The 21,936-nt window shown below is 38.4% G+C and overlaps 1 protein-coding gene and 1 long non-coding RNA gene across 4 annotated transcripts in view; one reads left to right on the forward strand and one right to left on the reverse strand.

Annotated features, from left to right (window-relative positions):
- Window positions 1-21,936, reverse strand: part of LOC119734382 (discoidin domain-containing receptor 2-like) — a 40,980-nt gene that overhangs the window by 14,489 nt on the left and 4,555 nt on the right. Inside the window, exons 1-3 of one of the 3 annotated variants that reach the window (XM_038207876.1) lie at window positions 12,315-12,591; window positions 788-1,298; window positions 410-521 (exon numbers count right to left, since the gene is read on the reverse strand). In XM_038207876.1, coding sequence (XP_038063804.1) covers window positions 410-521; window positions 788-887 — 212 coding nt within the window. In that variant the 5' untranslated portion in view covers window positions 888-1,298; window positions 12,315-12,591. Of the gene's footprint in view, window positions 1-409; window positions 522-787; window positions 1,299-10,147; window positions 10,463-12,314; window positions 12,592-21,936 lie in introns of those variants that run through there. The other 2 variants (XM_038207875.1, XM_038207874.1) reach the window with 2 other exon arrangements.
- On the forward strand, window positions 15,808-16,717 carry LOC119734384. Its single transcript, XR_005272064.1, has 2 exons — window positions 15,808-16,036; window positions 16,130-16,717. It is a non-coding gene; the product is annotated as an uncharacterized LOC119734384 (long non-coding RNA).

Consider the following 21,936-nt stretch of genomic DNA (forward strand, 5'->3'; position numbering starts at 1 on the left):
ACCTCTGGATTGCCGCTCCAGTGCTCTACCAACTGTGCTTTCCAGCCCTTCGTTGGTTCCCCAATTTGTCGATTACTTTGTTCAAGAGGCGCCAGTCAGAAGCCATAAACCTGCATGTGTCATGTACGGTAGCCAAGGATCATGCTAGAAGCCATACATGTATGCCAAAAACAATATCAATGTTGTAAACCCGGAAAATAGCAAACGGGGATCACTCTGAGAGGATACAACTGTTTATTACACATTTTAAAAGGCAAACTGACTAGTTACATTATAATACTTTTCAAAGCCAAGTAAATTTCTTTGTTCAACTTTCAGGAAACAAAAAGAGAAACATTTTAAGGAAATGAGCTTTTTCTTAGTTGCACAGCAGAACCAAACTCAATAAGAAGTTGCAAGCAATATTCACCTTGCGTTCTGTGGTCCATATGTCACATAGTCATACTCATAGACAGAGCTGGCTTCCAGCTGGTCATCTGTGATCTCCTTGCTGTTCATTCCAAGTGCCGAACGACAAGTGGCTAGAAAGGAATGTGAACACAAAATGAGCATTCATTTGACATCAACATCTACTCCGTGTTTTATTTTTTCCCAAAGATGCACTGCAAAAATGACCTTTCTGTTGTAACCTCTTGGAAGTGCGGGGGAGGAGGGGGGGGGGGGAGAAATCTGTTTAAAATACACTTGTAATAAAATGTATACTTTATTCTTTGGGATATGGACTCAAAGCAATCCTTAAATCTTCCAGCTCATCACTAATACAAAAAACCAGTAAAACAATACTTACGCATATCCAGCCGTGCTGTCACCCTCCACAGGCACTGTAGCAACATCCACACTATCAACGCCCAAGCTCTACCGTTCATCTTCTGTACTGTTACAGTCATTTTGTCTCAACATACAAAAACAGTCATACAAAACTCTGTGGATATGTAAATTCAACAATATTTTACAGCTTCCACAAAACGCAGGCACCCGACGAAACAATGGCTATTCTGAGTGTCCCAGGTTGACAGGCTCCCTTCACGAAACTGTGCAAATTCATACTGCGACGGTTCATGGTACCAGTCATGTCAACACTGCTTCATATTAAAATCAGTGCAACAAATGTACAGCATCACAACTTCTCCACAATGTTCCGAATGGAGGAACTTTCTTGGTGGTGCTGAGCAACTCTCCTGGCTAAATATTCCCAGTGCAGGGACTAAGTTTCCAGACAGCAGAATCCAGAGATTGTTACTAAGATTACCGCTTGTTCAATCCAGGGGTCTGTTGATAAACCACATCACATGACCGACCTGTGGAAAACGAAAGCAAAACAACAAATGAAAAATAAAACAAACGTTTAGTTTTAATGGATCAATTTTAATGGACATTGTCTGGCCTGCCAAATGAAGGCAAACAAGTTGCATCATGCTGTCAAAACATGAAAACTGACTGGACCAACAACAGAAACTAAACACTATGTATGAGATTTTCAAGATAACAGAGAATTTCGAAACCAAAAAGGAAAAAGAATAAGTACTAGAGAAAGCTGATACACATACAGTATTATGGTTTTGAAACATGGCCTTGAAACATGGCCCAACATAGGGCTGAGTGCCACAGTTAGAGCACTTACACATTGTTCTGGGGGTTACCGGTACAAGTTCAGGTCCTTTCGATTCTTTATTTAACCCTATATTGAATGAAAAGTGAGTCTAGACAGTTTTCATTTGCGGTATGAAACGCATACCATTAATTTGCAAAAATTTGCCAACTAGAGAAGTAGTTATATTTGAAAAAGGATTGTGTAAAATTACATAACCTTGCCAAATTGCCTACAATTTTGAACGAGGTTAAATTTATTTCCATCGTTCGAGAGATTGCATCACACAAACATTACATGTATGTGCATCACAAGTCCCACAATCTGATGCCAGCAAGCTTCAAAAGCATGTCCTGTTAGGCCTATTGTCCAAAAGTGAAAGTCCGTTTAGGAACTTAGGAAAATAAGCACAAGGAGGAAACAAAGTGCAGGAAATTGGACAAACTGCATCAGGAAAATTCACAAGAAGAAAGCTGGATGATTTCCATATCCTTGACGACGAACCAATTTCTAGTATCACCACAAAACCTCCCATCCCCTTTTTAATGCATTTACCAGGACAAACTTCACTAAGTATTAAACATAACCTAACCGCACCTAACGCTACAAAATACTACTATTAGTAAACTGTAGTATGCAGTACTTCAGCATATAAGTGAGCACAGCACTCATAGTAGTTTTTAGTATTTGGGTACCTGCATACATAATTTCTGTAGTACTTTGTAGTATGTGGTACTGTACTCCAAATGTACTCTTAGGGGGTTAGGGTTAACGAATCACCAAATAGCCGCACCCTCCTGTAAGGTACCAGTAGTTTTTAAACAAACAATACGATTGAATATAAACTACCAGTACATTTTATTTATTTTGTTCAAACACAGGGCCAGAATATCACCCGGGGCACAAGATAAAAATTGTTTGCAGAAAGCTTGGGGAATGTTATGTTTATTTCATCCAGTATGCCAGGAAGGGAGCATGGCATGAATGGTGAAGGCGCCAGCTAAGTGTTCCTGGTTACTGGATCTCCAACAACAGCCTCAGGGGACTGGGATGGATGCATCAACACACAAGGGTCTCATGTGCATGTATGGGTAATGCAAAGGCAAAGGGGAGATGTTTCCATTCTTGAAATAAAAACAAGGCCAGTGCTGCAGGTGTACAGAAAATTGGGCATTGGACATTGTATGTTAATCAAGGCATACGGTATGTACATGTATACATGTACATACATGTACTTGTACAAGTTTGTATATCATGAGGAGGATTATTAAGATGAATGTACACGTGTACATGAACAACCATGATGTACAAAATGTACGGGTACAAAATGTACGTGTACACATCATGATGCACATGTCCATGTGCATCCTTACAGTACAGGAACTTTTGATGAAACATGTACTGTACATTGTACATGGGCATGCTTTTCACTTAAAACATACAGGTACTAACTTACAAGATTGTTGCTATTTAAGTGAGCATTGAGTGCCATGGTCTAATTGTCTGAGTGCCTCAGGTTTTGTGCATACTGGTATTTCAGCAGTTTGAGTCCATGCTGTGGTTATGGTTCAGGAACATGTGTCCTTAGGCAAGACACTTTACCATTCATTGTGATCCTTCAGTTTGGTTTAAAATTGTGAAACATCTCATCTCCATGGAACTGAGGTGCTCTTTGGAATGTTTCAATATATCCTGGTGAGCTGGGGTAATTAATAATAATAACGTTTGTGTGTAATGAGCACAGAGTGACTAAACTGCTCTCAGGTTTAGCACTTTTATTTTCTGTATTCTGAAATCAAGTATCACGTTTGCAAAATAATATTGACACAAGGCCTTATCTTAATAAATTCAGGCCTGAAATGCAAAACCTTGCCTCTGGCTCAAAGCATTTGAGCTCAGAAAACAAAGCATAGAATTTCATCAAGCATTGCTCCCAACCAGGAAACACAGAGCAGAGATATTTAATCTGCTCCAAAGAAAAACAGATACATGGTACATTTAGTGATATTTTAGTCAGAGCCCCAGTTTCTCCCATTCTGTCCTGCCCACTGCACGAGCTGAAAAATTGAAAAGTCAACTCGAAACTGGAAAATCTGACTCGAAACTCAAAAACTTAACTCGAAACTCGAAAAGTCAACTCCAAACTCGAAAAGTCAACTCGAAACTGGAAAAGCTAACTCGAAACTCAAAAATTTAAGTACAGGTATGGTACCACAAACAGTTTGGAATGCTAAACCATATTTACCTCAATGCACATGAACCGTAAACCAGAGACAGAGTACCAGTGCAGTGGGGGGGGGGGGGGGGGGGGGGATGTGCATAACAGCAAGCCATGCTATGATGTTATGACTCCCATAATTGACATTCACCTCTCATCTGGTGCCGACTGCATCAACGTACACATTTTGCCCCCGCGGGGTACCGGCCTTCGGCGGCCGACCCATGGTAGGGGCTCTCCATAGGCACCAGCTCCTGACCAATCAGGCGAGGGGACAACTTGCTGGCCCCCTGCCAGTCGCCAACGTCATACCATCTGCCATGAGGGTTTTCGGTTACCATTTTTTTTTAACTTTCAAAGCATGAAGTAAGGCTGAGTTGATCAGATTGAAAGTGATGCACGCAACTGAGATAATTCAGTTTGCAGAGCTGGAATAGAGCTTCTAATGGCAAATGCCATCATTGTTTATCGCAACACAAAACAAAAACATTGGTCAGATCAGCTGCAGATATGCTTTCACTTTCAGATTCTTGTTTCAATGATCACTGATGAGCAACCCTTTCTCACAAATAGTTTCAATGAGCAAATATTGGGTTCACAATCTGAACAGAAAACCACTAAACTTAAAAGTGTCTTCCTGAAATGACATCATACATGTATGTAGCAACAGCACCCTCAGTTGTCCAAAAATATAGAAAATTTTTAATGTTTAAAGAAGTGCACTTTTCCGAGGAAAGGTTGCACTGTCATTTGTTTCCTACAAAATTATAGCTATGCATAAACGTTTATGGCGCCTTTTGGCAAAATTATCAGCAAAATAGTTGAGAAAATTTAATAATCTATCCGCCATCTTGGAAACTCTGCCATCTTGGGGGGAAAAGAGAAAAACAACAACGCTCTCCTCCTTCATTTAAAAAAAAAAGCCGGACGAAAAACTACTTTTTTTCTTATCTTACTCAGCCCTACATGATCCCTAACAACATTAAAATAAACAAGTTCTAAAAATTCTTCGCCACCATGTTCTGCACATTTTTGTTGGCGGACTTGTTAATGGTTACACATGTAGATGCAATCATTGAGCATATTTCCACGTTTCCTAGAAGGAGGGCATTTCTCATTCATTGTCTATACACAAGACATAAATCACTCCCAAGGAATGGATATTGGGACAGAAATGAACTGACTAGCTGCCGTGTTTATTTACACAAGAGGGGAAGGAACCAGTTGAACTCTGATTGCTGGCAAGTTATGTGACCGCAGGCTCAGTCGCAGGCTCAGTCAAGTACCCGTGTACAAAATTTTCAAGAATATTCTGCTAGCTACAGACAAATTTACTATGTGTTAAAGATGGTACTTTGTACTCTTCAAAAATTCCAATTTCTTTTTCTATTAATAATTTTTCAATATGTATGTTTTATTTACCACACAAAAACATCCTTTTGTCCTTTTTTGGACAAAATAATGGTTTTTGTTTTGAGCACAAACAGATCCACTATTGGAGCAGACTGGTTCCCAGTCCATACATTTTTGAGACTGAATTTTGGGGGAGAACTGGCCTACCCCATGAGAATGGAATTATTGTCTGGCAGCCAATAATTCCAAATTCTAAAGTAATAGTTCAATAACTAAACTCGGGCTGATTTGTTGGCTCAATGTCTCATTCAAAAATGAGTAACGTAATCAGTTTAGAAAAGGAATCAATTTTTGGGGATGAAACTTGAAAATAGCAAGGGAAGCTCAACTTTAAACAGCATATTCAAAGCACAGTTGTGTACCGGTACATCTTTCTTCTATTTTTTTTTTAGACTAGCAAGTCATTATATAAATACAATGTAGGTTGAAGTTAAATTATCAGTTTCTTCATTATAGGTGCAGTGAGAAATTGTACTTTTAAATTTAAAAGTTGCTTTCTTTTTCAAACTTTTTTCAGACTTTTTTTCTTAAAAAACGATGCTTTCAAGCAGCAAGCAGTAGGAAAAAAAGGGCAAATCATTACAATTACTGGTACATGTATTAAAAAAATTGTTGGGTTTATAGGCCTATCTGAATTAAAAACAAATTTGTAAAAATATAAACAAAATAGGTACATGTACCCCGGTACGGTATGTACAGGGCATTATAAAATGATCATTGCTATTGTGTTATTTGCATGGTTTTACACGGGGGACATTGTATCTCCGAGTCTGGCATTAAGGCTCGAGTCTTGTAAATTTTCCTGCCTGCCACTGTCTCATAAATGTCAAGAGAGGGCAGCACATATCCACCAAACCTGACTAAATTTCCTGCCTGCCACTTTCTCATCAAGGTCAACAGAGGGCAACCAAGCCCGATTTTCTGTGACCCTGAACCTGACCTGGGCAACAAGACCTCACCAAACTCCATCCTCTACCCAGACCATTCAAAGTGTTTACACCAATGTACAGAGTATCAAAACTCAAAACAGAATCATGAGCTGCTCCAACATCAAAATAAACCATGAAAATGCCCCAAAGCAAAAAACCAAACAAGGTTACATTTTCCATAACAAGTGACAATATTCCCTAGAGGCATAATATTAGGGTGAGAGTGTTCATCAACATCAATTGATGGCATTACCACTTTCTCACGCTGCTGCCAATAATTTCATCTTGCTGCTAATGATCTTTTATCCAAGATGAACACTGAACAGTGAAATGTTGACAGCCAAAGTTTCTTCTCAATTTAGTGAGTAAAACTTTTTCTTTTCTTTTTTACAGTATTTTGAACAATTAAAAAAAAAACGCTCGAAGTTGGGCACTTTAGGGTTAAACTTTTCAAATTTCGCGGGCACTGAAAGAGTTAAGTTGCTGAAAAGGCTGTAAACGAGTACATGTAGCTCTATAGAAGAAGTAGAAGAAGTAGAATAGAACAGCACTCACATTGGTTTTGAAAATTTAACTTCACTTGAACAACTAACTTTCCAAATCTTCATTATCGAAGCACAATTATTCTGATGTCACTCTGTGAATTTTGCGAGTTCATGAGTAGACAGTGACTTTCACAATACTGATTTTTGCAAGCAAGATGTAATTGTCTCTACGCAAAATTCCACTTCCACATTTCCCTCATAAATTGTTACTAGTTAGTCATAAATACTGGCAGACAAATGAACACGTTTAAAGTATCAATGACAGATTTTCCCCATACATGTATAGGTATTAAGTTATTCATATATTTTCCCTTTAAATTGTTCCTTTTGTTTTCGAGACAAAATTACATGTTACCCATAACATTGGCCCTTTTCTCAATGTGATGCCATTCCAGGTCACTATATTAGCAAAGAGTAGAGGGGGATACATACATACTTGTATGTATGTAAAAAAAAAAAAAAAAAATCAATTTGCCAACAAATGTTAAGTGTAATGAGCCTGACAATTTCAGCGTACCAAATAATGAACAGCTGATTCCAAACATCTGTCTGAAGAACAGCCCCAGTTTGTCTTTAAAAACACCCAAAAATTGAAGACGGCTTAAAGGTTATCCATCAATCCAACCGCCGCAACGGGAGCCGACATCACTTGAACTGCATCCAACATCCACGAGCGGAGAATTGCGCTGCAATATTGGTGACAGAGTCAACAGCGATCTGTCTGATTGGAATTTCTGCAGACTTTGAGTTTGAGCCTGTTTACAAAATGACTGTCTCTGTGTACGCATAAGTATCACAAGTAGGAGCTGCGGACGCCATAAGCTCGCCTACGAACACGTACATGTACACCGACAGCCAAATTGACGTAAAACAAACCTGAAGTGGTATGCGTGCAATAAAAATTTACCGCTGACATTTATCTAGATGTACAGTACTTTTAGTGATCTTGAGAGTTTGCACCATCTCAGATTATTAGGCCATATATGCTTTTGCTTTTACATGTATTTTATTGGAGAAAATTGCACACTTCAGATCAACATCTTTGTTAGGTTTGTTCTGAATTCAAGGAACACCAGCACTTGATATATTTAATGAAGGATGCTTACAAAAAAATGTGTTGAAAGAAACTTCAGCTCCTGGTACAATATACATACATGTACAGGTACATGCAGTACATACTGTACATGTAATGTACGTACTTACCGGTACTGAACTGGGAAACTGTAAAATCTTTGTAAATTATAGTTTCCTGTGAAAAATTGTGAAATCTATTCAAAATTGTTTTTGGCAGACTAATAATATAGGGAGCCCAACATTCGGCATCGCATTAAAATCTGCTAAATGTACTTGTTCTTCAGATAAACGTATAGTATACAAACTGTTGCCTACAATCACACGGAGTGACACAAAATTTTGGTCATAAATATATGCCCATATATGTACAATAATCCAATATCAGTGAACACTTTTTGAAGGCCTACACATACAGTACCCGCGTGTGTAGTACAGTAAATCTCATCAGTCCATACAGAAATAAGCGCATTCTTAAAATAACCCCGACACAGATACTGGTTTGTCCTAATTGAGCCATCAACTTGAGTCAAATTGTAGTAATGGGATGCCCACAGGGACTAGACCTACATGTAATATGATACAGCATGACTATATTGGATTTATGTACAGAATGTACGTGTATGGTTGTATCCATGGCACAAATGAGGCATGGCCGTAATACCGGTAGAATTTACGTAACTTGGAAATTATGTAAATAAACAAGCTAAATCAAAATTACTGTCCGTTGGTCAACAAAGCAAACCTTCCAGAGGTAAATGCCTGTATACATGTCATTTATTTGTGGCCTCCAAAAGCAAAATCATACATATTTTTTATATCAGTGGGGAAATTTCAGCGTAATTTAACATGTCGATGTGCGTAAACCGATGTGACACCTGGGTCACAAACACATTCACTCCATTAGCCAGCCACCGAAGCTTGTAATACAATCCAGCAGAATATCCCGATGAATGCTGTTTGGCATCAATTTCTTCAATTAAATGCTCGCATTCCGTCTGACCATTCATACTGATTACTGTGCAGGAGTACGCACACATATAATGCAAGTGATACTGTACACAATAACAATCTTGGCCTCAGGCAGGGTTGCCAACTCTCACAGATTGAACATAAGACTCACGCATTTCAGCTTGTTCTCACACTTTCACGTGCACACCGGATTTCTCACACTAAAAAATTAATAAATGAAACTCGAAAATTATGTTTAAATGATCTGATCTGTTTTTTTTTAAATGGTTAAAGTGGTCAGAAATTGCCTCAGATCGCACCACAGAGCGTCTAGAATCCAAACATTTTCGGGGCCCTTAAGCGGGCCCCGCACCCACGCCGTAGGGCTTCGTGCTTTGCGCTCGCATTAGCATGATTCATTCTGCAACTTCTGATCAAGCTCCATCGCCAAATTCTCACTCTCAGCTCTTACTCAAAGTTGGCAGCCCTGTGTTTGGACATATACATTGTGCACAGTATACCGAAGTACCGGTACGCTGTCAAAATTTGTGACTTTATCAAATGATCATAAAACCTTACAATTTGTTAGCTTTTCAGTATTATCAACAATGAACATGTACTTAACCCTAATCCCTAGGGGGTGTGCAAAATTATATTGAAATTGGAGGATTCAGGACTGTTTGGGATAAAATATGTGTACATGCACATGAATGCAGTTAATAAAGAAACATTACACAATTAATGGGGTCATAATAAGAAGTAGGCCTATCCCGGTAGGACAAGCATGGTGAAGATTTTGCAAATTTTCATCTAATTTCCACGATATGTGCAAACCATTTTTTTCCCAATTCCTTTGCTAATTCAAAACTGATTTTCCACCTATTTCATTTGATACATTTGCAATGTACATGTATTTAATAGACATTTAGGAATTTTCTCTTTGGGTTTTGTATGTGTTCCCTTCTTCAAACACTTTTCAAAATCCTGAAGTATGTACACGTACAATGTACCGGTAGTCAGGGTACAATGCAATTGAGTAAAAGTGCATTCAATATCTAAAATACATTTGTAACTTAACTAATGGTTCAATCTGATATTATCTTTTGTACCAACTTACATGTACATGTGCCGGTACATACCTGTGGAGACCAAATGTTAACAATTGTTGAAAAAGTTGAAACAATCACATATGTATACATTTCATGCACTAATTCACAATGCCTGCCTATAGCCATTTTTTTCCCTGGCATACTTCGTAAAATTCAAATCAACATCAATTTCCCACATATTCACCACAATCTTACCACAAACCACACGGTATACTTGCCATAATCCCCGACATTTCATCACCAATTTTCTAAGCAGGGAGTCACAAATTTCATATCACAAATTCACTGGCTGTGTTCAGTACACAAAATCTTGCTGTGCTCACCATATCCACTGTGCAAGCTTAAGGCAGAAATATCACTCAGACAGAACAAAATTTGTATCCTCAACTCAAGATCCTCAAGCTGTAAACAGTGTTATCAATATTCAGAGTCTGGGTAGTTTATCCTCCAAAGAGTAACCACTCTCTCAAATTGATATCAATCCTTTGGATGATTGGGTAGTCTCCTCTCATTACATTCCTGTTGATCGGGACATCCAAGTCTTGAATGAGTCTATCGCTCTGCTCCAGCTGTATACCTCTCCTTTCCAATTCACTGTTTGCTCAAATTCTCCTCACGCGCAGTGTAAGGACTCCCTACGGCATTGACCCCTGACACAACAGGCATGCACTATATTGGGGGAGAGCATGGGCCACTTAAAATCTCTCAAAAGCACATAATGCCTAGCTAACAGGCATTGTGACGGCCAAACGGATAGGAAGTTCTGTTTGCTGTTCCACTGCAGGCTGAGTTTTGAACCTCTCTGGGATTATCTTCCGATTTTTAAACAATAAATTTCCCAAATGTAGACTATTCCATTGAAGCCTTTATGAAGGTTTACTTTACATGTATCAACTTATTTTTCAGTTTGAAAACATAAAAAAAAGCATCAACATTTTGCAATGTTGCCGTGTCCGCACAAATTGGTATGTTGATAGAAATACATGTAATGGGGGTGGGTGGGCGGTGGGGACTATTGAGGGAGAGGGTGGGCTTGGTATTTTGACAACAATCCATGATCCATTATATCAAGCAACCAAAACAAATCCATGGCACTGCACGTACCTTACTGGTTAACATATAACATGCGCATCATTTCAAAAGGCTTCTTTACATAGTTTAAAAACTGCTTGCTCACAATTCATTATCGCTTTCACAGCTTGTCATTTTGCAGAGAAATGCACTCTCCAGTGCTGCCTTATGTGGGCTGCCTGCTGTGCTGTAAAAGTGTGATTATCGTTTGTCAATTGACTTCCTCACTCCAGGCATTTCTATTTTTAAAATCTGGGCTACCATTCCAACCTAGGATTTCAGTGAAGAAACTTGACTAAACCAGTCTTCATTGTATTCTCTAATTGGACATGACAACTGGCAAATCACCATAAAGTAAAACACAAAGGTCATTTCCAAGAATCAGATCAGCCACAATGCTGACACATCCCAGTCTGAAATTAAAAGCTTGTTATAAAATAGAAGACTATATTATAACTGGCTGGCTGAATGCATTCTTACACAACCAAATGTTGTTCTTGCTAATGTCTCTGACTGAGTCTGGGTTTTCTCAGAAAATTTGGCAGTGGGTGTCTGGCAAGGTTATTGACCCCCATGGGGAGGCACATGACCCGTGATGTGGTATTAAGTGATGGCTGATTGGGCAGGGGTTTTGGATTGGTCCAGCCTACTGACATGACCAGGTAATTACAATGAACCTGCAAAATGTCTTGTCTAAGCAATTTGTGGTTACACATTTTGCTCCATTAGGAGAATGGGAGCCTGTCAATGATGTACATGGTTTCCACAACTAGGTAGTTCAAACTGTCATTCAAAGATGTACAGGTACCGGTATGGTAGATATTAGAGCAAGAAAAATGTACCATACCCGGTACACGTAGCGGATCACTTTTTATGAGTATATAAATAAATCACAATGATGAGACAATATAATCAGCTTTCCATCTCTAGCCATTGTAAATGTTGCAAGCTGAAACATTGGCTTATTGTTCAAACAAATTGTTTACTCTTTCTACCATACATGTACATGTACCAAAAAATCTCGTGCCTGATAACATTTGCTGGGTTTAACGATTTAACACAGCCGCTGTGATTTTTCACAGGGCTCTATGTCAAAATTTGTGTGCCATTTGGTTCATGGCAATGTTGGATTTGGAACAAAATCTGAAAGCTCTCTTTCTTCCATCACTAGGCTAAATGTTGCCGATAAATCCTTGATTTTTCTGTTATGGATACAAAAAAAATTGAAATTTGTTACAGAACACTTGATAAGCCTAATTATGTACCTACAATACATGTTATTTGTTACTACGGTAGGCATGCTATCCAAACATTATTTTGCTCATCACAATGTCAATTGCAGGCAACTACCATGTACATATATACAAATTAACTGCTGGATCAGAGGCAGTGACATACCGGTATCTCACACATACATACCTGATACATCTCCATTCCCACTGTCTGATATCAAAACACGCCGTAACTCCTCCTGTTCATTGCTCTAGATGCATGCAGCAACAAAGCGGTAATTTATAACATCTATCTCGCACCAGACAGCAACCGCTTAATTCACCTTGGAAATTGGCCTGAGCATACAGATCGTCCAGCCAGGCTTTACAATTATCCAATGCAAATGAAGGTGCATGATGAATTTTTCAATGCATACGAGAGTAGGATATTATCACTGGTTGCTGCTACAGCTACCTGCGTATGTGTAGAACAGCTTTTGCCGCATTGTGTACCTTATCAGGTGATATGGCATGCAATGTATGCATTGTACCTGTGCACTAGACTGGGGGGGATATACACAGGTGTGTGTTGGACAGCTGATGACTCACACAAATGAATGGAATTTACTGACACCATATCTGATGTACTTCCGAATAATTCAAGCATGATGCTTGTGTACACATCCCACACAGTTGTACACATTTATAAGTTGTACATATTTTTGTCACCAACTGTTGTTTAACTACGAACCTACTTTTTTTCGTACTTGAACTACGTCTTTCGTCTCAATTTCCTAATTTCTACATAAACATGTATTTGAGCCAAAAATAAACCTGTTGATTCCAATGGATCTTCAAAATGGACAAATATGTACCGAATTACTTCCTTTCCTTTCAAACTCGTATGTAGAAATACAGTGCTTTTTTTAATCAACAGAATTTTAGAACAAAGGGAATAAATTAAGCACACCTGCAAACTCTTCTTATTAGTCTTTAGATTTAAAAGCATTACTTGATGGGAAAAAAATCAACAATCCCGACATTAACAGCTTAGGACGTCAGACCATGCTAAACAGGAAAGGATTAAACAAAACTGGACTGAAGGACCACACATCAGACAAATCCACAGCTTTTATCAGCCATTATTCCACATCAATAAGCAAACTCTTCACTATGTCTGTTGTATTCAAATGAGATTCCACCATTCTATAAACAGTTTCCATAAATGAACCAGAAATTTGCATTAGATTGGTGATTGCTCTCAAAGGGGATTTTGTGTGTTTTTGTCAGTGTCTGATCCATGTTTTGTAACAGAGTCCATTTGGGGAGGGAAATTATCCCAAAATGTTTGGTATTGTGGTGTGTATTGAGGAAAGGTACACTGTAGATAAGACCCCTGCTTGCTAAAGTTGTTAAATATCTGTGCAAACACTTGAACTCACCAGATTATTGTTACAGTAGTCAACTGGGTGATAATTGGTCTGGGAACTGCCTACAAATCAGTACAATTGTATATGTACATGTAGTGGTACTCTGTTCTCTCATGCATGTAGAGCAAGGAACAGATCATGGAGGAACAAGCCCTCCATGGTCTGATGCGGTGTTGCAAAAAGCAAAAGGTACTGTACATATGTAACACAATTGTAGAAGACTTTTGACATTATATTTCTATGAATTGCAGCCCCAAAGTTTACAGTTAAACAACTTGTAACAAGAAATGCTGAAAATGTTAACTCTGATACAAAGAACCTGCAAACGCATGCAAATGGACAGCAAGTACAATGTATCCCAAAAGTGGGGTGGGGGAATGACAAAGAATCCAATTTGTGTAATAAAGCTGTGCTAAACCACTTCTTAAAGGCACAAACAAAATTATCCTCTTTTTTTTAGAATTTTAAATATTTTACTCCCATTCATTACTTCCACCTTCTGAGGCAATTTAAAAGGCCAAATTGGAGAAAGATACGAAGAACCTGCAAAACCAATACTAAATGCATGCAAATGGAAAGCAAATACATACTATACCGGTAGGCCTATTAATTCATTTCTGAAAAATTTATGGTAAAGTTGTTCGTTTTGACCCCCGTTCTTCCATTTCATGTACATGTATAATGTATGAGCTCAGCTGCTCCTGAAATAAGACCGCCAACATAACATGCCGAACTAAATTTAGAATCTTTTTACCCTGAGCCCAAGCTGTGTTGACTGAGGACACAGGAAATTGAACCGAGATTGAATCGGGATGACAAGTCCTGAGAATAGCAACTCTAAAAAATCCAAATTTAATGCTGACAAACAGAAACCACAACAGCCAATAAAAGGTGTTGACTGTTCATAAACACAGTCAGTCCAGAGACCTTGAGAGCAGAAAATTAGGAAACCCTGCAAAGCAAAACCAGGAAGTCACTCTTCAGGTGACCAAGGATAAGGTTCGAGTCTGTCATCAGCTAAGTATGAGCTCTCAATTCATATTCTTGAATATGAACTTCTTGTCGGTGGAAACAAGAAGTTCATCTCGAAGTAATCTGTATCAAATCCATAACCTCAAAACCAAGTTGATTGATGACAAACATCGTATAACTCAATTCCGCTTTAAAATGGTCTGATCTCCTGTTGCTTGTATTGTATTGTGTTGTTAATTGTTGTCTTGTAGGCCTAATAAGTCATTTGTCTTTACCGTACATTTATGTTTAATGTTACTACCGTACAAGTACAATGTGTATGTATCAAATGGTGATTAATTATAGGAAATGGGGCATGGAAGGAATGAAACCCTTTGGCTTCAACTGACCCTCTGCTGACACTTTGGATCTACGGTATCTGAAAATAATGTCTTCCAAATTTAATTTATGATTTGATTTCCTTTGCAACTTATCTAATGTTACCACTTATGTGTACAGTACATCCAATAGGCCTTGTCAGCATGAATACATGAATAGAATTTAAATACATTTTATTTTTTAAAGTATAGATGTCTTAAAGGCACATAGGATCATTTGCATTTATCCCAAAAGTAACCTAGCGAATTACATGTATTATCAAAAAGCTTATTTGGATTAAAAGATCGTACTGGTACTAAACACCCTGTGAAATTATTCCACCTTGCTTGCACTGTCATTTACAAGAAATCAAAAAATGTAGGTAATTTCCAAAGATCAATCAATTTGTTGAAGAGAGTTACCCCGGTACATAACAAAATCAAGTTTCGCGATCAAAAAGGTTGTGAATGGTTTTTCACTTAAACTTCAACAGGCTACATAGCGATACATTGTAGGTTTTGAACATTCTTCTTTGGATTTTGAGTGGTGTTATTATTGGCTAGGACCTACATGTACATGTAGCTCTATGGTCTGACTTTGAATGGACCACTGGTGACATGACTCATGTAGACAGGGGCTGATGTACATTAAATTACATGTGCCTTTTACTTGTTTTTCATCTGAGGATAATTTGAACATTTGAACATGCACCTGTTGTACATGATGTACCAGTATATTTACACTGGTTGATTTTGTCATGTTGCCCCTTTTCATTATATTTTGAAAGCCTGGATAAACGTACTTACTGAAAGTCCCATGAATTTAGAAGTCTATTTAAAAAAAAAACATTTTCATGAAGTCTCTCTTCCAGGAGCTAAAAGTACAACCTACCCCCGGCACATTGTGTGAATAGTGTACGTTTAAGTAAGAAAAATAGAAGAAGAAAAGTGACAATTATCTTGGGAATTGTGTTTCCCGGCTGTCCTTTCAAATAAGCCAACTATAATTAATCCTCACTCCAGTTGTTGAGTTTCATACTTGTTTCTCTTCCACAGGAGCAGACGTTTCTAACTAAAGGTGATAGAGCGTCAAAGATTTGGCGTCCTGGTGTCATGGATGTTGCTGGTTCTACAACTCTGAACTGGCCAGATGAGAGTCAAAACCCCAGATGGTAAAATAAAAAACATTTGTTGGCTGAGTGTCATGGGAGTTGGGACTCTGCATCTTAATTTAAACATCTTATACGCTCTTGTTTTTGCATCAGGAGTCAGCGGTGGTTTCAACCTACATGTACATGTAGACATCCTGAGTGTCAGATTCTATTGGGTGCTGGCGAGGCAGCAAATTTCTAACAGAGGGTGACGGAGCATTAAATCTTTGGTGCCACGGCTTTGTGAGCAGACCAAACAGGGAATTCACCATCCAATTTGAGACTTAAATGATATTTTTTTCAATATTTTGTATTAAAAAACAGGTAAATTTAGCCCCAATTTTTTGTTGTTGATTTATCTATGTTTGTATTGAAGAATTCAATAAAAGTGCACTGGGTTTTCCAATCGCGTCCTGTAATTTACGGTATCAGGCAATTTGACAATTGAAATATGAACCAAGAACATGTAAAACACACATTCACACGGTTAAGTACGCCATACTTTTATGGTGCAAAATCATGTCTTTGGCAAAAACCTAATCATTTCTTTCTCCTTTGGAACTTTGGTTTTCAAACACAAACCTTGATCACTTTAATCGTTTGAATTCCAAGTTAAACATACATGTATGCACATACCGGTACTCTTCTTGAGTTTTTCGTTAAAGTGTGGCACAGACGAAATAAAACTGACGAGAAAGCTTGCAGATGTCTCAAAGATCCCTCATTCCTGTTTATAATCACTGTAATTCATTCCTAATGAAAAGTTCATCTGATTGGAGGTCAAGACTGAACAGGCTGTTTCCTAAACACTGGATGATCCTTCCCAACCACTTGACTCTTGCTTGTCAACGGCAACGGATGTCATCAACCAATGGAGGAAGTAATATTGCTAACTTGCACTGCTCTAAGAAATTAGTGAGTGGTAATAAAATATAAACGGCCAGGGACTTCCAGCCACTTGCTATTTTTAGGTTGAGAATGATTGATTGATTGTAGTGTTGAAGTACATGCATACACACTGTACATGCATACACACATGTACAAGAGAAGGCAACAGTGCATTGTGAATCACTTTTTGGGTCACAATAACACCTTGGATTTTCAAAAACAGCGATGACTAAAGCCGTGTTCCCATTGGACTTTTTTTGGTTAAAGTACCACGACTTTTCTGTAGAATGACAAAATTAAATCCAATGGGGACACACGGTAAACTGACGTCCCTGTCAACTTACCGTGACCGTGATGTAAAACTAATAGGCCGAAAGAGGACGCGGAAGACTTCCGCGCAGCCACGGTAACTTAACAGGGCCGCTAAAAAGTCCAATGGGAACGCTCCGCGCTGTAAACCTACCGTGTCCACGCTGTAAAACGCTATGCAAACAACAACACTTCCTGTATACACAGAATTCGCGCGAAAATGGTAGTATGGTTCCCTGTCTCGTTTGCACTGATGGCGGTGTGATATTATCATCGTACCGTACACAGCGTGTGTAGCATGCACTACGCTCAGCTGCAGCGCTTTTTTCAATCTCGTCCAGCTGCTGCAGTTTCGCTACTTTGTTGAGTTGTTTGTAGTACCATGATCTTTGTGTGCTAGCGTCGCGTCGCGTCAGTGTTGACGTTGACGTGGCCGACTAAATTCAGCGCGTGAAAAATACGTCACAGGCACGTCATATCCCGCATAGGTCAAAGGTGACTGTGCACAGCGCCCGCAATGTGTGACATTCTGCCAGTCTCGAACAGCGAATGAACCGTTCCGTCGCGGAATATAAGTCCAGGTGGGAACGCACGGTAGAATTACACCAAAGCCAGTCACGATAACTTTCCGCGTGGCCGCTGAAGAAAAAGTCCAATGGGAACACGGCTATAGACAAATTACTTGCATCCAGAATTTCACTCTCTCACACTCTTTCTAAAAAGAAGCCCTGACTGATATCTCTTTCAAATTTGGGGGAGATGGTTTTTCAGACATACAGGTACATACCGGTTTTTACTCACAAACATCAAATTTCCGACGTGACGAATGTGCACAGATTCATAAACTCCTCCAGACCTGGTTGACATATTCTGGATGCAAGTAATTTGTCTATCAGTCTCAAGTAGTATCATCACTGTTTTTGGAAACCAGCGTTATGGTGACCCAAAAAGAAGTGTAAGAAGGCACACGGTTGCGTTCTAGTTCTAGAAGTATATGTACGTGTGCCGGTACACCCAGACTCTTGTCTTCCATTTCATTGTCCTGGGTTCGCATCCTTCTCTTCGTGATAATGGTTTTGGGTTTGAGTCTAATTCAGGTGGAATAAACAAAAATACTTTATGGCATTTTATAGTTAATATTGACTTATTACAGTGAGGGACATACATGGTTTTGTACAGTAATTGGGATTCTTCCTTCAAATTGCCGATTTAATATTTTATCTGTAAATTTATTTAGGCCTATACGAAAAAGATATTCAACTTATAGTGTCACAAAACAAAATATTGATAGTGTGTATCAAAATACGTAAAGATACAAAACATTCAACAATTAAATCAACAATTTTTAAGGTGGAAAGAAATGTGGTCACTTCAATCTTCTGTATCACAGAGTTTTCAAAATCATCCATTAGAAGTGTTACAGGATGAGAACATATTTTCTCACAAAGTGAAAAAGGTCTGGAATCTTCAAAACATTTCTGAAAGTAGGCTTTACCAAGTTATGATGTACTTTTTTTCCTATAAAAAGTGAAAATCCATTCACACATCATTATTTTCTCCTAATAAATGGTTACTGTATGTTTACCAAAATGGTTTCACTTCCAGATTTTGATTTAGGGAAACAGAAATCTAACAGACAGTAAACTAGCTCCATGTTTCAACTGACAAACAATTTTTTTTCAGCTGACCTCCATGGTCAAAGACACAGGGGGTTTGAGTTACCCATGTGCTCCCTCTGGGAACCTGTCTGTGCTGGCTCACAATAATAGCTAGCCACCACATGTGGAGGTAACGAATTACAATGTGCATGTCATCTCCATGGATACCAAGCTCATTGCTGAGACTGGTGAGAAAATGTCTGAGTGCAGTTTCAGGGAGACAGATTCCAGAAATATTCAAGAAAATTTTTCCTAATGCATTTAAAACCTTAAAGTCCGGACGAGAAACTATTTCTTTCAACTCCAACTTGTCAAGGAATTAAAAGAAAATCCTCTTTTTTTTTATCAAATGGTTCAATAAATCCAACATGTTTCTAGAATCCTCAAATACTGGAAAAACAACAAAATTCAAAACCCTGTAAAAATCAAGCTGCAGTACAAGCAATTTGATTCTGCTGCATAGGCTGGGCCTGGTGCACAAACGCCCCCAAATTTGGCAATCAAATTCCCAGTTAACCCCATGTGAGCAGCCGACATGTCTCAGCTCTCAGAGGTTCACTGCCAAAATGGATTGACCTTTCACCAAGACCAATTGTGTGTTCCCCCCTAGGGTCACAGCTGGTAAAAAGAGTGATTCTGATACACACAAATCTGGAGCAGAATAAATTGGATCTCACACCTCAGCTGTTGCTGGATTGGCAAAGTTTTTTATGTGTGTGCAAATATTCAGTTTGTTTCTCTTGCATATTACTGGGCATAAAGTAAAAGACACTTTCAACTGCATATCCTTGAAAACTTACAGTATATACCAGTATTTAAGCATTCACTTCAACAAAACACCAATTACAAAAAATTGTGTGAATTTCTTTCCGATCAACTACGGGTACATGTACAAGCCCTATGATTTAATTGTAGGGTGCCAAAAAAGGAGGCACTGTGGATCTCATGGGCCTATGGCATGATGGCCTCATGCCTTGTCCGATGGGAGCCAGGTGGTGACAAGAGCCACAAGCTCATGGGTGTACATGTAACTTGTAAGAAAGTGCATGTACTGTAAACAAGTCAATGAAGAAAAGAGAAAAATATACCAAATGTACAAGTATGTATCATGTATTTTGTATTGAATTGCAGTTTTAGGCCTCTAAATCTCAGACAAAACTTACATGGGAGAAAAATGTACGTGTACAAGGCCTGTAAATTCCAATCATTTAATCCAGAGCTTCTGCTGGCAAGAGGCAAAACCCTGCTGTCATCAATGGTTTAGACAGCCAACATTCTTGGCCCAGGCATACAGCAATACTACATGTATACTACACAGCAGCCTACAATGATCAAGCTTAGTGCGAAGTTCCTGAAATACCTGTCACTCCAGAGAACCACTTTATGTTCTGTGGAATGGTGGAGTTGACATCAAGATTGCATCTTTCAGAGTAAACAGGCGAATACACCTGGGGTTCAGGTTTTGTTTAGTAATACGTGTAATATTTTGTCAGCTTTTTTTCTTTTCTGTTTTGCTGATCATCCTAGCAACTGTCATGTGACTCAATCGACATGTACACAACAGGATCTTAACTTTTTTGTTTTCAGAAAAGTAATTTAATTAAAGTGCAAAGAATGTGCAATTTACATATTTTCTTACTGAAATTAGGAAGACTCATACATTATTTATTCATACATTATTAACAAAAACGCCTCGTGTAAGGTAGGGTTTACCGCAAGTTATGGTATTGTCCACAACTCTTATAAACAAGTAATTTACAATGTAGATTTAAAGTTTTTCTGCACCTTTTACATACATACATTACCTGCAATAAAATAATGTACATGTACATGTACATGTACATGTACATGTACGGGGTAGCTGTATACATGCATGTACTGTGCAAGTCTTGTATGAGCAATGTGCTGAGAAAGAAGAAAAAAAAACAGCCCTCAAAATCCTAAAGTGAACTTGTAAGGTCTTTGCCTGTCTGGATAAAAAGTCTACAACAGCAATGATGGGAACAGTGTGTGGAATGTGAAATGCCCCAGGCAGAGGGATTTAAAGCAAGGACCTGAGTAGAATGGAGGAGGAAAATGATGGAAAAGATTCAAGGTGGTGTACAGGAATGAGTGAACGAATAACATCAAACCCACTTGTTGACATCATTTAGCAAGTCTGTACTAAGTAATACAGTGGATGAAAGTCAAAATTACTTTGTTTTCTTTTGTGAATCAAGGAACCAGGTTAGCATGGAGGACGGAAACATTATTTCCTTCCTCCATGGTTATAGCTACACCCTTTTTATTTTTTTTACATTTTTTTTTGGGGGGGGGAGAGGTTGAAGGGATGTACACACTTTTATAAACTCAATCTGATCCCAGGTAAGTTTCCTCAATCATGTCAATTTAGGTTTTACCACAGTTCTATGATTTCATTCAGTTTGACACAAAAACTTACACATATATACATGTACATGTACCGGTATGTACACTGTAATCATAACAAATGTGGTGAAACATCTGCAGAATTGTCTGCAGAATTTAAAACTGAATAAAACAGATAGGGCCTACCGGTACCTTATTCTTGCACAGCCAGTTCTGGACATTCCAGTATAATACTGGTACATTCCTTAAGAACTCAAAATTAGGACAATAGTGCCATGTAGTAGCAAGTTTTACAATGTTTTTGGTGTTATAGCATGCCCACATTTTAGTAACTTCACTGAAAATCTACACAATTTGTTCTTTTTAAAAACTTCGCTCAGTGATTCAGTGAATAATTTAAATTTATTTTATCAGAAAATTGTCTTTTTTCGTCATAATCTTCTAAGTTTCATCTGTTCCTTGTCTCAAACTGGACATCAAATCAAATTGAAGCAACATGTTTCTGAATGACCCATTTTTGTTGACCAAGTTAGTACAGAATTTTCAACAAAAGGTCTTTGCCCGAACAAGCACCTTCTGTGACACCTTCCAAATGTTTTTTTTTCTTCTAAACCACAGCCCCAAGTGAAGAAATCTTAAAAGTGAAAGTGTTACTCAAGAATTTCAGAGGAAATTTGCTAGTGGGAGGAAGGGTACTTG

The sequence above is a fragment of the Patiria miniata genome, unplaced genomic scaffold (genome assembly GCF_015706575.1).
Source record: "Patiria miniata isolate m_02_andy unplaced genomic scaffold, ASM1570657v1 HiC_scaffold_27, whole genome shotgun sequence".
In the NCBI taxonomy this organism is placed as follows: domain Eukaryota; kingdom Metazoa; phylum Echinodermata; class Asteroidea; order Valvatida; family Asterinidae; genus Patiria; species Patiria miniata.